At 43.5% G+C, this 17,749-nt stretch overlaps 1 protein-coding gene across 2 annotated transcripts in view; it reads left to right on the top strand.

Moving 5' to 3' along the window:
• Window positions 1–17,749, top strand: part of TTC39C (tetratricopeptide repeat domain 39C) — a 43,392-nt gene that overhangs the window by 11,745 nt on the left and 13,898 nt on the right. The window contains exons 2-5 of one of the 2 annotated variants that reach the window (XM_083517771.1): window positions 4,203–4,251; window positions 12,179–12,307; window positions 14,676–14,790; window positions 17,168–17,548. Coding sequence is in view for 1 of the 2 variants with exons in the window: in XM_083517770.1 (XP_083373896.1) it covers window positions 4,203–4,251; window positions 12,179–12,307; window positions 14,676–14,790; window positions 17,168–17,522 (648 nt within the window). In the remaining variant the exon portion in view is untranslated. The remainder of the gene's footprint in view (window positions 1–4,202; window positions 4,252–12,178; window positions 12,308–14,675; window positions 14,791–17,167; window positions 17,549–17,749) is intronic. The other variant, XM_083517770.1, reaches the window with a different exon arrangement.

Here is a 17,749-nt window from a genome sequence, read left to right as displayed (position 1 = left end):
GGCAATGGGGGAAGAGGATGGAAGGAGAAGACTCCCTCAGATAAGCATAAGTTGTGGTTATCGTGTAAATTGTGGAACAGGCTGAGGTTCATGGCAGCTCTCCTTTTTTAAAAGGCTTTGATGTCTTTTAAAAAGCTTTTGACATCTGTTGATAAAAGACTATTGCCAACTGCAGCTGTAGTCCAGAGCCCTCACACCACCTTCCCAAAGCCAAGTATGCCCATGATCACAGCTTTCTGCCAAATAAATGGCAAGTGGGCTTCCTCTGTTCTCCATATATTCATTTATTTCTCCCCACCCATGCAAAACTACGATCATGTAAGTAAAATACCGTATTTTTCGCCCCAGAGGACGCACTTTTTCCCCTCCAAAAATGAAGGGGAAATCTGGGTGCGTCCTATGGGGCGAATGCAGGCTTTAGCTGAACCTTGGAGAGTGAGAGGGGTCGGTATGCACCGACCCCTCTCACTCTCCAGGCTTCAGGAAGACATCCGCAGCCTAGGCAGCCCTGTGGGAGGTCCCGCAGGGCTGTCTAGGCTGCGGATAGCAGCCTGCTTCCCGGAGCGGGTGGGCGCGCTGAAAGCAGAGCGCCTGCCGCTTCGGGAACACATCCGCAGCCTAGGCAGCCCTGTGGGAGGTCCCGCAGGGCTGTCTAGGCTATGGATAGCAGCCTGTCGCCCGGCGCGCGGGGCGCCCTGAAGCAGAGCGCCCCTGGCACCAGGCAGACATCCGCAGCGTGTTGGAGCCCTGCGGGAGTTCCCGCAGGGCTCCCTACGCTGCGGATAGCAGCCTGCCGCCCGGTGCGAGGGGCGCCCTGAAGCAGAGCGCCCCACACGCTGGACAGACATCGGCCAGCCCCACAAGCTCGGGGGACAGCAAGGAGGCGCAGCGCCGCCATCCCACTGTTCCTCGACCTGGTTTTGGGGGGGGAAATAAAGGAAAAATATTTTTCCTTTATTTCCCCCCCCCCAAAAAAAACTAGGTGCGTCCTATGGGACGGAGCGTCCTATGGGACAAAAAATACGGTAAGCGTAAGATGCAGGAGTTTCTTTATATAGACGAAACACTTTCAGCAAGCCCTCTATGTGGAGACTTATTCTAGTCAGTACATGTATTACATTGCAATTGTATTTATATACGTCCTTTTATGTGTGTTTTTATTGCAACGTGAAATCTCTGAGGTGCTTTGTAGAAAATGTTTCATAAATAAAATAAAATAAAAAGAACCCCAAACAAACCTGGAATAGCATTCTTCACTGTAAAAGCAAACTCTTCTAGGGAGTGGCAACATGTTTTTAGGCAAAAAGGGGCCACAGAGAAAAAAGAGAGAGGTATTAGAGGTCCCTACCCTGCCTCTGGGGAATTTTTGTACTTCTGTAAACTCAATACCTCTGCTAAGGGGGCAAAAAAGATAGGTGGGTTGGAAGGAGTGGAAGTGAAATGGAGTGCCCTGGAAAATGGGTGGAAAAATGAACAAGAGCACTGCAACAAATTGTTGCAGGTTCTACTTGTAGGTTGTTTTGTTATTTGCCCAATTCTACAGAGATTGTTTAAGCATGATGGAAAGCTGCCTGCTTCCAAATAGCTTTCCAGTGTTTGTAAAAATGTGTAGTAAGAATACCATTACTTTAATATTCTAGTGTTTCTTATATTGTATTAGTGTTTTCTTTTCATCCCTCACGTGCCCCCACCTTTCAGGAGAGGATTAACCAATATGGAATTGCTCTCTTTTCTAGCCAGTAAATCCCATTATGGAGATCTGTAGTTCAAAGGCATGCAGCCTTATCAAGAAAATAGTGTTGAACGAAAACCATCAAAAAGGCTGGAAAAGATAAAGATATTAATATGAGCTGCTTTTCCCCAAACCCTGCTCGTAGCTGTGGAAAAAATAACTGACGGGAGGCATGCTTTTTCTTTCTCTCTTAAAGATCCGCTGGACAACAGCTCCATCAGCAGAACCTGAGTGCAAAGTCTTCCGCTTGGGGAGTGGAGCTATTCTCCTCTCTCCTCCCCATGGCTCTGGGTGGGGTTGGAGAACCTACAGAAGAGCACATGGGAGGAGAGAGGAAGGATTGTGCTGTCTGGTGAGCTGAAATGCTTGCACAGATGGAATGTTTGTCATAGTGCAACATTGAACTCCACACATTGAAACGAGACAGAAAAAGACAGCTGTTTTAGAGCAGAAACCAGTTGTGGAATTGGATGAAATGAAGACAGTTGAAGGGAAAGCACAGTGGTCATTGTATGATGTGCCAGTCATATACAGTACATCTTAAATGAAGTAGCACATACATGTAAGGGTCAGTTAACGAGTTTCTGCAGTAGCATGCTAGCTGAATTCCATTTCACTCTGAATTCTGTTTAAATTATACAGGCTCAGTGAAGGAATCAAAGGGCATTAATCAATTATAAGTGCTGAATGCTAATAAGCTCCAGGTCATTTGTCCAAACCATCTGAAATTTGGCTTAGAGTATAATCTAGCTGCTGAGTGCCATGATCAGGCCAAAGTTGACAGTTCTGTTGAAAATGGCTGCGAAACAGTAGTTTCTATCTGTCTGTTTTCCCTTTTGCAACCTCCCCTTCCTCCCAAGATTATCTGAAAGTTTAGATTTAGGTACATTCTATACCTAATTTGGGTATATGAATTTGCATAGGGTGTGTGTGTGGGGGGGGGAGAGAGATGAAGTAACGAAGGATGACCTTTCAGGCATTTCTTTTGTTCATCTGATTATTTTGTGTCCTAATTAAGTTCCGGGGGGGGGGGGACTTGTTATTGCTGGCAGCTAATTAAAATTCATGTGGTCTCTTGTGGAATAGATTTATGTTTCCTGGGAAACAGTTAATTTTTCTTAACTTTGTGGCAATTAAATATTTTGTTCATGCCTGAGTAGAAAGTATGTAATTTACTGTTTAAATTTACTTAATGTATGCAACACTCCCAGTTCATTCCTTCCATATTTTGGTTATACTGAAATCAGTTTGTCTTATTAGCTGCCAGCATGATAACTTCAAATCACCAAGCTAAGATTAGAAGGGCTATCTAGTTTTGAGATGTAGTTCTGCAGTGACTATAAAAGGCAATTTAAGGCAAATAAATTTAAGTGATGAGTACTTTTTAGAGTGACTGTGATCAACTGAAAGGCACTCCAAGAGAGTTAAGTCCAAGGTCCCAAATTATCTAGCTGTACCTCTGGGTATACGTAGAAAGAAGGAGTTTAAGGGTTGTTAGCTCTTTGTCATAGAAATTATGTAGCCTGATGGAACTCTCTATTGTCACCTGTGCCTTATAATATCAGCTGTTGGAAAATAGGGGTCCTTCCCTCATTATCCACGTGTTGTAGTGTTCAGGATAAAAATGGTAATGCTCTCTATATGGGGTTATTCTGGAAATTTTTTCTTTAGGAGAACTTTGGATATTTTTGGAATTTTCATTGTAGCTGATCATACCATTAATGAAGCAAGCCACTTTTTTGTCAAAAATAAAGCTTGATGCTTCATAGCAGTGTGATTTCAGGTGGAAATGTCAAAGAAACATCTGCCTGCAAACCTGATTCCTTCTCTTGTTATTATTTGTCAGTTGGCTTGCAGACTAGAACTTTTCCTTGCTGCACTAAATTCATATACAGTAGTACCTCGGGTTAAGAACTTAATTCATTCCAGAGGTCCGTTCTTAACCTGAAACTGTTCTTAACCTGAAGCACCACTTTAGCTAAAGGGGCCTGCCGTGCTGCCACCGTGCGATTTTTGTTCTCATCCTGAAGCAAAGTTCTTAACCCAAGGTACTATTTCTGGGTTAGCGGAGTCTGTAACCTGAAGCATCTGTAACCCGAGGTACCACTGTAGTCATTAATTTCAATTAGTTAATATTTAGTGTGTATTCTATGTTTAGTTAAAAATACAATCTGGAGTTTGATTTTATGCTAGGAATTTGGAAAATCCTGGAAATGTATTAAATCCATGTATATTGTGTAAAAGTGGAACATGGATTTGAATTTTGAATGATTATTTTATAGAACAGGTCTTTATTGTGATCCTGAAAATTAAAGAACAATAGACCCCACCAGCACAACTTTAAAATGGCTGGATGTGTATGTTGGCTCTTTTCAAAGATGTTTGATCAGATTTTTGTGCTTCCACCCAAGTAGTAATATGGAATGTTGACACAAGTAGTAATTTTACCTTTTTTCTTTTTCTTTTACAGAAACCATAGTCCATTAATGAGTTTTGGGGCTAGCTTTGTCAGTTTTTTGGTAAGTGAGCAGAAATACTCTTGCGGTCATCTGTATTATATTATATTGTCTAAATAAATTAATGTGATGCAGGATATATGCAGGGGGTCCAATTTGCTTGCAAGGCCATTTTTCTCAAAGCACACCCACCTCCTATCAACTGACATCACTGGAGGACATGGAACAGGATCATGCAGTCAAGGTAGCAGGATTTAATCTCCATTCATCAGTGGCTCAAAAGTGCTGTTTAGAGCAGCTTGTGCACTTCACCTGTGAGTGGGCAGGTGGCGGCAGCAGCAGCAGCAGCAGCAGGCGGGTAGAGAAGAATACTCCACTGTGTCTCTTGACATCAAGTAACAGGTGGGTGACCTGCTGACCTGCCAAATTTGGCCTGCATTGGGTAGGGCAGATAAGGCTCACCCATCAGATCCTGTTCTCCACTCCTGATCTAGAAGTATTTTAATGTTGGTAAATTCTGCACCTGGTAGTATGATACTGAATTATTTAATTTGAAAAAGAAGGTTCATTGTTAGTGGCTAGCAAAAACACTTCCAAATTTTTGTGTAACCTGGCAGCACATGCACAGTTCATGCTGGCTATGCTGACAACTTAGAACTTTTACTGCAGATCATCTTCTAAGAATTCAAACATACATTAAAAAGATAACTCTGTAGCATCTGATGATGAACTCTACCTTTAAGACAGACCTGTTCCTTCAGTAGCATAGTAAATTTTTTGTTCGTCACCTACATACAAGAGCAAATTAAAATAGGTAACCTTTTCCCTTCACCATCCTCTGAGATGCTGCTGATAATGATGCATCAAGTGAAGTACACCCTTGTCCATGAAAGCACATGCCATGATAAATGTTGTAAAACTTGGTGGTTTCAGGTAAATAGTGAAGACAGCAGAAGCTTTTATAGCACCTTTAGACTAAGAATGTGCCTATATACTAGTCCTACTTTCTTCTATTGTCGAATTTACATGGGAAGCAAAGAAGTACGGGGCAAATCCCACTTGCAGCTGTGTTGACATTTTTGTAAAACTTGGAGTTTGCTAGTGTCCCAGTAACATCAGCTGTCATGTCAGGGAAAGGCTTAATGCCTTTCCTTTTAGATTTTCTATATATGGAGGTGGGATGGATGTTTGGGTGGGCTTGGGAATTTGTTAGATTTTGATGAATTTGTAATTTTTGCAGTTTTATTTGTATTGTTTTATTGCTTTCTGGGTTGTTTTGTTTTATTGTTTTAAGGTTTTATTGTTTTAGGCTGCGAAAGAATAACATTAATTGCCATCAATGGAGGCCACTATGAGGCCTGGGATTGCGACCGTGGAGGGGCGAGGGAGGTATGGCGGTGGGGGCAGATGGTACAGGCGAAGGGGATCGAGATATGGATACGCTCGTACCCTTTCCAATCTGCGCCCCATCCCGAGGGACGAGGGTAGGGTGAGCAAGGATTACTCACCTCCGTCACTGGTGCTGTGCAATGCCAGGTCTATAGGCAATAAAACCGCCACCCTGCGAAATTTCTTTATCTCGCAGGGGGTCGACCTGGCTTGTGTGACGGAGACCTGGGTGCGCGAAGGGGCAACAGTTACCTTACGAGAGATGGCGCCCCCGGGTTTCTCCGTCCTCCACCAGTCGCGGACTGTGGGCCGGGGGGGAGGGGTGGCATTATTAATCCGGGAAGATTGTCCTTTCAGGGCTCTACCATCGCCATCGATCCCCGGCATTGAATGTGTTGGCCTAGTGTGGGGCTCCGAGGAGAGCTTGGCTGTCTGGCTGGTGTACCGGTCACCTAGCGCACCAGCAGCCACCCTGTCAGGCCTATTGGAGGCGGTGGCCGGCTGGGCCTTGGAGTTCCCCAACCTATTGGTACTGGGGGACTTCAACATCCATGCTGATGCCACTCCCTCCTCACAGGCTCTGGACCTGGTGTCTTCCATGGCGACACTAGGGCTCTCCCAGTTTGTTTCGGGCCCCACGCATCAAGCAGGCCACACGCTGGATTTGATCTTTGGCGTAGGTATAGATGTGATCATGTCTCCTTCGATGAAGGTGCCATGGTCTGATCACTACGCTCTGAAAGCCAGGATTGACTTTCCGCCCCCACCCTGCTTAGGTGGCAAGCCAATTTGGGCTCGCCCGCGGAGGCTGATGGACCCTGATAGATTCCGTCAGGCCTTGCGGGACCTTGCTCCCCCTGGCGACTCATTGACTGAGCTTGTTGAGGGCTGGAATATCCAGCTCCTGGCAGCCATCGATGAGATCGCACCTAAGCGCCCTCTGCGACCCCGCAGAAACCGGGCTCCCTGGTTTACCGAGGAGCTCCGGAAAATGAAGCGGGACCTCAGACGGCTAGAACGAGTATGGCGGGGTGCCCGTGACGGAGCCTCAAGAACATCTTATAGGGCTTTTATGAAAACCTACGAGATGGCGGTGAAGGCTGCTAAGAAGTCATACTTCTCGGCCTCCATTGCATCCGCTAGCTCTCGCCCAGCGCAATTATTTAGTATAATCAGGTCTTTAACGTCCCTTGTGGGACAGCCAAATTTAAATAACAATTTGACACTTAGCTGTGAGGCATTTGCGAGCTTCTTTGCGGAGAAGGTCTTGTTGCTCTGCCATGACCTCCCTGCCAATTTGGATACAATAAAGGAACTGGAGGCCCCTCGACTGTCCTCGGGTCCAGTATTGGACCACTTCGACCGGATATCCCCAGCCGATGTGGACAGACTCCTCCGAGCTGGAAAGCCCACCACCTGTCCTCTCGACCCGTGCCCGTCTTGGCTGATTAGAGCGTGTCCAGACGAGGTGCGGGCCCTCCTGGGGGATATCATCAATTTGTCCCTTGGCACGGGGACATTCCCAGGGGAACTGAAGGAGGCAGTGGTGCGCCCGCTCTTAAAGAAAACATCATTAGATCCTTTAGATCTATCCAATTACCGCCCGGTTTCGAATCTTCCGTTCCTGGGTAAGGTGATTGAGAGAGCGGTTGCCGAACAGCTTGGTGGGTTTCTGGATGAAACATCGGCTTTGGATCCATTCCAGTCCGGCTTCCGCACTGGTCATGGGACTGAGACGGCTCTGGTCGCCCTAACAGATGATCTTCGTAGACAGCTGGATCGAGGCGGGTCGGGGCTGCTGATTCTTCTAGATCTATCAGCAGCTTTCGACATGGTCGATCACGAACTTCTGGACCACCGCCTTGCCGACGTGGGGATCCAGGGCACAGTCCTTCAATGGCTGCGCTCGTTTCTCTCTGGTCGGGGACAGAGGGTGGCGCTTGGGGGGGAATTGTCATCGCGCCACTCCTTGGTGTGTGGAGTACCTCAGGGTGCGATACTCTCCCCGATGCTTTTCAACATCTTTATGCGCCCCCTCGCCCAGCTTGTCCGGAGTTTTGGGCTGGGTTGCCATCAGTATGCCGATGACACCCAACTCTATCTGTTGATGGATGGCCATCCTGACTCGGCCCCAGACACACTGACCAGATGTTTGGAAGCTGTGGCTGGATGGTTACGTGGGAGCCGGTTGAAGCTAAATCCTTCGAAGACAGAGGTCCTGTGGCTAGGGCGGGGCGATATGGGATTGGGGGGGCAACTCCCATCTCTTGCGGGGGCGCAATTAGTGCCAGCACCGTCTGTTAAGAGTTTGGGTGTAATCTTCGACGCCTCCCTTTCCATGGAGGCGCAGATTGCAGCTATAACAAAGGCGGCATTTTTCCATCTCCGCCAAGCTAAGCAGTTGGCTCCTTACCTCTCTCGCCCTGACCTGGCCACTGTGATCCACGCGACGGTCACCTCCAGACTGGATTATTGTAACTCGCTCTACGTGGGGCTGCCCTTGAGACTGACCCAGAAACTCCAGCGGGTGCAGAATGCCGCGGCGAGACTCCTTATGGGGTCTTCGCTGCGAGATCACATTCATCCGGTGCTACACCAGCTGCACTGGCTCCCGGTGGAGTACAGGATCAGATTTAAGGTGCTGGTTTTAACCTTTAAAGCCCTATACGGCCTAGGACCCTCGTACCTACGGGACCGCCTCTCCTGGTATGCCCCACAGAGAAACTTACGGTCTTCAAATAAAAACATCTTGAAGGTCCCAGGCCACAGAGAAGTTAGGCTGGCCTCAACTAGAGCCAGGGCTTTTTCGGCTGTGGCTCCGATCTGGTGGAACACTCTGTCACAAGAGACCAGGGCCCTGCAGGACTTGACATCTTTCCGCAGGGCCTGCAAGACAGAGTTGTTCCGCCAGGCCTTTGGCCAGGGCACAGCCTGACTCCCTCCCTCGGCAATCTTCGCGGAGCTCTGGCCCAATGGTTGCCAGTGGCCTGAATTAATGAATTTTACAATGAATGATTTTAGAGTGTTGTTTATGTTATACTTTATACTGTTTTATTGTTGTTAGCCGCCCTGAGCCCGGCTTCGGCTGGGGAGGGCGGGATATAAATAAAATTTATTATTATTATTATTATTATATTTTCTTAGGAATAGCTTCCTTCTGGTATGTATAAATAGAAACACCCCCCCCCAAAAAAAAAACCCTTGCTTATCTGAGCTGGTTTGCTGAACCAGTGTAACACCACAGCACAGCATCATTGTGCCCTGAAAAGCTTTTGCTTAGTTACTATTCTAAATATAGCTGCAGCACTTTGCATGCCTGTGTCATTCAAAACGTCCATTAGAAAAAGCATTGGGAAATAAATTTGCTATATGTGGGAGCTGAGATGAAATTACCCTGTCCAGAAGTAAAGGGGTTACTATTTGCTTTTGACTTTGAGGCATAAAAGTGATGATAGATAGATAGATAGATAGATAGATAGATAGATAGATAGATAGATAGATAGATAGGAGAATCTGTACAAATAGAAACTATAGAAGTAACAATAATGAAGTGTTTATGTAACATTACTTCTCTTTTCAGCAAACACAGTATCACGGTAATTTCAGTTCAGTTGTATATGAAACACCCAGTTATGTTGGGAGAAGCAGATAACTATTTTAATTTCTGATTTTTCTTGGACTGGTTCACACAACACTAAGCCTTGGCTCAATTAGACTGAAGCACATTGTTTGGACTTCTGAACCCGCCCCAGTAGACAAGCCATGGGTTGTTTTCTGACAACCATGATGTGAAGCTACAGTTTTTGTGTTTGTTAAAAGTATGGTTTGGCATTGTATATAAATTCAACAGCCTTGCTTAAGCATTATTTATTTGCTTAGCCATTATTTATTTGGCCACCCCACCCCAGATACCTGCCAAGCTATAAAGGCAGAGTTAATACTCTGGGAGTGCAGCAGGTTTGGATGAATCCCAAGCTGAAGTGGGACACTTTGGAAGGATTCTGAGCTTGTCCATGGTGTTCGGGTGGCAATGGCAGTGGCAGAGTAACACTTGGCCATTGAATTCTCCCCTCCCCCCCCCAAACTCACATGCACATTTACTACCGCAGGCAGGAACAGCAATGATATGCAGTAGCTCTCCAGCCCACCTCTGAAGCTGGCAGCACTAGTGGTGGAAGAAAGCCTACTCTGGCTGCTACTACTACTGCTATTGTTGTTGTTGTTGTTCTTTTTGTAGAGCAGCACTGGAGATGCCTCTGCCTGGAGCTGTACTGGAGATCAGCTTGTTAGGCATGGAGACAAGGAGGAGATCCCAGAGGATATTACCTTCAGCAGCTCTTATAGCACCCCCCCCCACCAGACAGCAGTGTCTTGGTGGTGGGCACCTGGGGAGAGCAAGCTTTGACATCAGTGTGAAGGAATATTCCTTCAAATACCCACACCCCCTAATGCTTGTCCTGTGCAAGTCCTCCAGAATAAAGGCAGATACAGAAATGACAGAGCCTGTCTGGGATCACTTTGAAGTTGGTTTGGATCCCAGGTATGGTACCTCCCTGCATTGCAGGAAGAAGCTGAGCAGGGAGAAGGTTCCAAGCCACAGCACCTCTAACAGCCTTTGAGTGCACCTGTACAGGCAGTACCATCCCTCATTGTCAGGGAAGAAGCAAAGTCTGAGAAGTTGGGTAGTAAAAGCAAGAGGCAAGCGGAGTGAGATGTTCCCCTTTCAGTCTCAAGCTCTCCCCAACCAAGAGTGCAAAAGTGATTTGTGGATGATTTGGGATGGGAGAAGTATGGGTCCATGAGATGGAAATTTCCAAACATTAACCCAAAAGCAAGGGCTCAGCTTTGAGCTGAAGCACTCCCAGACCCAGATCAACTGGTTCCTTTGGGTGGAATGCTGAGATATCAGTGTGATATTAATAATAACAATGGCAGCCCTGGCGCGTCTGCTACTGCTTGTCCTGCTTCCTGGTAGCAGAAATAAGAGTCCAAAAGACTGTACAACCTCAGTTGCACTAGAGTAATGCGGCAGTTTGGGAAGTGAAATTGCCCTTAGAAAGGTGTACTTTGTACCCTGTTATCCTAACATGAGGACAAATTCGAAATGTGTAAAAAAATCAGTGCTGTGCCAAAAATAAGATGCAAAATCATATTACTATGAAAATTCAAATGAGACAATGGCTTCTGTGTAGTGTTTGCTAACTCGTGTTGTTTTTAATTTGATGAAAGAAGATTTTATTTCCCTTTTGGAAATTTTCATGGGAGCATCTATTTCCTTAATAGGAATTTTGGGAGAAAAACAGAAAACATGGATGGACAGTGGGCATTCAGTTAACATTTCTTTTAGAATGGCTGGACAGGCACAGCTGTCTTGATGCTTAGTAAGTTCAGTTTGATAGGTTTATAATGTGAACAGGCAGTAACTATTTAAGCTTGGTGATGTATATTCATTTATGTTGGAAAGTGGTTTGATTATTTCTTTTTTATGTCTGTGTTAAAAGCCTGGAAGCGCAAGAATGAGTTAACTTGTAGTAGTAGTAGTAGTAGTAGTAGTAGTAGTAATAATAATAATAATAATAATAATAATAATAATAATAATAATTTATTTATACCCGCCCATTTGGCTGGGTTTCCCAGCCATTCTGGGCGGCTTCCAACAAAACACTAAAATACAATAACCTATTAAACATTAAAAGCTTCCCTAAATTTGTAGGGAATATACATGCTCTATCAGGAATAGCTGAAATGTAAGCTGTTAAAAAGAATTCCATGATAATTTTGACAGGTTATCAAAACTAATAGCCAAATATGAATATTATATATAGGGAGTTTGGATGCTACAGAATCTTCATGCTCTGTTGGAAATACGTGAGCACTAACATTAGTTTGCATCTAATGAGAGTAGAGCACAATCTTCTAGTGTCTTAATATTTCGGCTCTGTGTCCTCACTCCCAGAGTCTCATATGGTGGTCCCCTGATGCTAGTTGATATAGCATTAGACTTATTAGAGTAAGTACATGCCATATGGGAAAAGATTCATGTTCTTGATGATGCATTGGAATGGCCAATCTGATAAGTACTACGTCCAAGATGGGAAACCTGTGGCTCTCCAGGAGTTATTAGACCACTGTTTTAATCATATCTCACCACTGGCCATGCTGGCTGGAGCTGGAAATGGAATCAAACAGCATCTGGAGGGCCACATGCTCTCTGTTCCTGAATTACAATCATGTTAGCAAAGTTAATTGTGAGCTTGGCGTTACATTAAGTGTGTAATGATTCCAAGAAAGTCTTCAGTTAATTGTATATCGTTTTTCCATTGGGAAGCCTTCATCCCAGTACCCTTTTATAATACTTATTCAGTGCACAGTAGCAAATGGTTAATTTTTTGACTTCTCTTCTCATTTTCACAGTGACATTTTGAATGCAGTGCTCTTGGGTGAGATGCTTATATGTCTTAGATAGTGAGCTTATTTCAAGTGCTTATAAAACCGTTATACAATATCCTTAGATTGTGCAGCAGTAAGCAGGTTTAGATTAGGTTGTCACTTTATGATTCAATAGGGGTGTTTTGGTTTGGTTTTGGTTATGTTTTAACAGAATGCCATGATGACTTTTGAAGAAGAAAAAATGCAGCTGGCATGTGAGGACTTAAAAGCTACCGAAAAACTGTGTGAGAGTGAAGAAGCAGGAGTTATAGAAACCATTAAAAACAAAATTAAGAAGAATGTAAGTGCAACATTGCTAATATGTGAACTAATGTACCCCATGCTAATATGGCAACTGCTTCCTAGATATCTGTCTAATGGCTGAGTGAAGATTTAAATCTTGGTCTCTGAGGTCTTTGTCTTACATTCAACCCATCATCCCTGTGATTTACCACCTTGTAGAATCGTCAGGGTACCTAACCGCCATCTGTTCAAATAGGCATTAGTACCCATGCTTTGGTCTTTGGAGCTCCAGGTAGGAGATCCTAAAGGCCTTGTTTTGTCACAAGCTCCAACTTCAGACTGCTTATGGCAATTGATAGATAAGGTCTTGGCTTCTGGTTGTTATGACAAAAAATGTAGCCTGATATGACTAGTCTTGCTGTTCTAGAAGCTTTCTTTCAGGTGCCACTAGGAATCTCATTGGTAGATATTGGCCATATATAGTCGTTTGGCTTTCTTCTTTTTGTGAAGCGTGTTCCATTCTATTTGCTAGCCCTGCTGAGTTGTTGACAGTAGTAGCTGATAACCCCTGAAACCAGAGGGACCACAGCTACAACACCCTACTCTTGTTAATCCGCTCCTGTTTCACTTTCCCTTGGTTTCTGCTGCACCCCAGCTCTGTCCATGGAAGCCTGCATCCTCAGCCATGAGAACTAAATAGAATTTCTATTTAGGAAAACTCTAAATAGAACTCCACATTGGCTCCTGGTGGAAGTGGAATGCTAACTCGATGGGGCAATTGCCCAAAATCTCAAAGTGAGCAGAGGGTGGAATCTGAGCATCAAATATCAAACCTTCCAAAGTAACTTGCCCTTCAGATTCTCTGAAACAGTAAAATCTTACCCAGATTCTCCTCCCCCCAACACCCCAGACAAATTTCTTTACCCAACCCCCAAATATCTCATTTTTTCTCTTTGCCATTTGTGCAAACCTCCTCCATTGAAATCTAGTCTTTTCTCCTCACTTTCCCCACACTAGTTTAAAGGCAGGACTTGGAGAGCAAAGAAGGTGCATCTGTTAATCCAGATGTTACCAATTACCATTTAGCTTCTAGCCCTCATGCTTCTGTCTATTGAATTGCAGGTTCATACAGGTATTTGCAGTGTTGTGACTTGACAGATCTATGTGGATCTCTGCTTACCTTTGATACTTGTCTGTGACTGCAAAGCCGACGCTTGTAATTGAAATGACATTTGAAGCACATGTTTTTGCACTTAAAATAAATTACAATTAATATATTACTGTTTCAGATGATGTAAGTTAATAGAGGATTTCCGCTTCAGTTGCCACCACCTGTTGTATACATGTAGTTGGCACGTCTCCTCTTCCAAACCAGAGTGATTAATTTTGGCTAGTAATCCTGCTGAAGTATCCCATGGATGCTGTTTGTCTTTGCTAGTTCAGTGGACCAGTGCAGCACTGCATAGTCTATAAATAATGAAGCTTTGGCTTCCCTTGAGAACATCCTGCATTATTAATGTTGAGTGTATAAAAATCTGAGCAGTTTGTTTAGTTTCACTGTTCCATATATTTTTCTAATGGGAATATGAGGAGGTCTTTGTTTTCCAGTTCCCAGTGTACAAATGCACCATCCATCATCTTTTGCAGAGGGGCAGGGGTGGGCAGCAACTTTGTGGAGAGGAACAGCAGGCAGAATGCCCTATTAAACTCAGTGCTCACTCCTCAGATTATCACCTTTTTTTGGTAAAAGACAGTAACATCCTCTGACACTTGAATAAAGAAAAGGTGATATATATTCCCAACATTTTATGAAATGTATGTGCAGGTATTACTGCTTGCTTTTCTAATCCATTCCTTTTAAAACACTCTTGCATATGCATTTACGTAATAGAATCTGATTATTTATGCCAAAGCGAACTAAAATATGAAGCTAACCATGGCTTTATATGAAGGGTTTCTGCTTTATTGCTACTGCCTCTCATCTCCTTCTATGCTTCCACAGAATAAGAAAATGATTTCAAATAAAGGTTGCTGGAATGGGAAATACAATAGATATGCTTGTTTCATGATTCCAGTAATGAACTTTTTTACCTGCTAGAGCAGAAGACAGGAAGTATGTACACACACTTTCTGTTGGATGGACAATACGTTCCTTATAATGCTCTTACATATGAAAGTGTTCCTCTGCAACATATGGAAAATGTACAATATTTTCAGTTTCCAAACATACAGACAGTTTTGTAAATGTGATAGGCAATTCTCTTTAGTTTCAGTGCTGTGTTAGGATTCCACACAGTTTTTGTGTGTGTCCCTATTGGGAAATTAAAGACTACCTTGTTGCAAGGAAGAATATGTTGTGTTGCCTGAGTTAGAATAATTTAAGATTCATTGGATGTTTCTACCCTACTTTCATGGCTTTCAAACAGGTTGATGGCCGAAAGGCTACCCCATCCATGATTGATCGACTGCAGAGACAAATCATTGTAGCAGACTGTCAAGTTTATCTTGCTGTGCTTTCTTTTGTGAAACAAGAACTCTCGGGTGAGCTCTGACTTCTAATATTAAATCTTTATTTCCCCACCCCACCCCAACTGAATTTTTGAGTTCTCCAGTCCTTCCCACTTGTAGGTGACAAGAAAGTATAAAATGTTGTTGACCAGTTTGATTCGCAGGTGATTGACAACTTACAATTTCCATTCTAGTAGCCTGTTAAGACAGTTTGCTAGAAGGAAAGAAATTTTTCTCCTTTCATGTGCATGCTACACCTTTCTTTGTGTATGGTTTCAAATGCTTTTTGGAACTCCTATTGTTATTTAACATTAGACCCTATAAATCCAAGTTACTGTTAGTGAGTTGTTGGTCTCCTTTCAGTTAACACTCTTAGTCAGATTAGAAGCTGCTTTACATTTAATCAAATGATGTGATAACAGTAATTTTGCATCCAGTGTGTGTGTGTTTTTTTTACTTTCTTGTGTCGCCCTTGGATATTAGGAATATTTTAAATGAATCTAGTGCATACTGAAGAAATACATGTATATCTGATTATTTTTTGAAAACTAGCATTTCAGTGCAAAACGCAGCACGTCTATATAAGATTGTTCTGAAGTGTACCTCTCATTTTTGACCTTTATCTGTCGATGTGCAGGCCACAAGGTGAGGAGAGGACTGTGTATTTTACCCCCTCCATGCTTACTGCGGCATTGCTGAACAAAATTGTGTAAACACTTGCCTTGTGGTGAGCCACACAAGAACCAAATGTGCTATGCAGCAGAAAGTGGTCGAACTGCACAGTCTTGCAGTAACTTTAGCCTCCTAATAAAGCTGAATCATGGCTGTTGGTCTGAATGTTTTTATTGCAACAGACAGCTTAATTTTCCATAGCTTGGTAGTTCTAAAAAAGAAACTGTTCCTTCCTTCATTGTTTACAGCCTATCCAAAGCAATTGGGAATGAATAGTGACTTAACCATTGTAAAGATTTATGGTTATAGTTTGCATGCTACATCATTTTTTTCTTTGGGCCCTATATGTCCCCACATATTCTGAGTCCCTTGACAGAATCCTCCGAAAACCAGAATCTCCTCTTAATATCACATACTAACTGCTTAGGTTCTTTAGTCTTTTTCTGTTTTCAGAATCCCTGCATATTGGTTTGAATAAGTTGGAAAGGTTTTTTAGGTTTTAGTCCATTAAGCAGATCCACTAGCACAAGCACTTCTGACTGTGCAATGGGAATTCCCTTCCCCTTCCTCACCCCCTTGCTTCCCTATATCTGAGGAGGGTTGGGGGAACCCCCAGAACTTATTTAGGGGGCACATAGGAAATGAAGTTCCATCGCATAGCCAAAAATGCTTGCGTTAGTGGAACACTTTGTGTGTTGTAAATTTTGTTTGTTGTGGGGAAAGGTATAATAAGTTGATGTTCAGTATTTATGAATGACTTTTACTAGTATTATTATTTATTAAATTTCTATACAGTGGTGCCCTGCAAGACGAATGCCTCGCAAGACGGAAAACTCGCTAGACGAAAGAGTTTTCCGTTTTGGAGGTGCTTCGCAAAACGAATCTCCTATGGGCTTGCTTCGTAAGACGAAAATGTCTTGCGAGTTCCTGCGGGGTTTTCCCCCTCCCCCCCTTTTCTAAGACGCTAAGCCGCTTATCAGCTGATCCGATAAGCCGCTAATAGCGCTAATCCGCTAATCCGTCAATGGGCTTGCTTCGCAAGACGAAAAAACCACTAGACGAAGAGAATCACAGAACGGATTCTTTTCATCTTGCGAGGCACCACTGTACTGCCCTCCCTCCAAATATCACAGGGCAGTTTACAATATAAAAAAACAAAAATACATACCTTAATAACAAACAAAAACAATACCCTACACACACAGTTTAAAAAGCCATACATAGATTGTTTAATTAGCCCAAGGTCTGGGAGAAGAGAAATGTTTTTGCATCCCCCCTAAAGATGTACAGTCAAATCTCGGCTCCCAAAGCCTCCATTTTGGAATGTTTCGGCTCCCAAACACCGAAAACCTGGAAGTAAATGCTCCAGTTTTTTACCATTTTTCGGAAGCCGAACATCCAGCGCAGCTTCTGCTTGAGTTCAAGAAGCTCTTGCAGCCTATCGGAAGCCATGCCTCAGTTGTCGACCATTTTGGAAGCTGAACGGGCTTCTGGAATGAATTATGTTCGACAACTGAGGTTTGACTGTATAATGAAGGTACCAGACGAACCTTTCTGGGGAGAGCATTCCACAAACGGGAAAAGGCCTGTTCTCATGGACCTTTCATGGAGAAAGCACCTGAAGAAGGGCCTCAGATTATGATTGCAGGGTCCAGGACAGTTCTGGAACCATTATTATGTTGTTTCTCTGTTTGGAAAAGCTGCTGTCTTTGACTGAACTCTTCTTTTCTGTTCTCAGCTTATATAAAAGGTGGGTGGATCCTTAGAAAAGCTTGGAAAATCTACAATAAATGCTATACAGACATTAATACACTTCAGGAATTATATCAGAAGAAGATAACTCAGGAATCCTTGACTTCTTACGCTGCAAATGATAATCATATTGCTGCAGAAAGCATAACGGAGGATTCACTAAACCGTCTGAAAGGTGCTGTTAGCTTTGGATATGGACTTTTTCATCTTTGCATATCCATGGTGCCCCCAAACCTGCTCAAAATCATCAACCTGCTGGGTTTTCCTGGAGACCGCCTGCAGGGGCTTTCTTCACTGATATATGCAAGTGAAAGTAAGGACATGAAGGCCCCTTTAGCTACGTGAGTAGCTATATTGCAATGCTTTGGTAAATAACTTAGTACTGAAAGTAAGTAAACTGCAAGCCAACGTAAGTTAGGAAGCGGTCTTGTATTTGTTCTTTTCATTTTATTTTAATGGAAACATCACCAGATAATGTTGTTGCTTGATGTGCGATGGTTTATGAAATTGGAATCTGGCTTTTAGAGAGATTTTTAATTCATCAAGGATATATTTTTGTGTCCTCAGA

The sequence above is a fragment of the Podarcis liolepis genome (genome assembly GCF_965112155.1).
Source record: "Podarcis liolepis genome assembly, chromosome: 8".
In the NCBI taxonomy this organism is placed as follows: domain Eukaryota; kingdom Metazoa; phylum Chordata; class Lepidosauria; order Squamata; family Lacertidae; genus Podarcis; species Podarcis liolepis.
The sequence above is the reverse complement of the archived record's forward strand: the minus strand, read 5'-3'. Positions and strand labels throughout refer to the sequence as shown.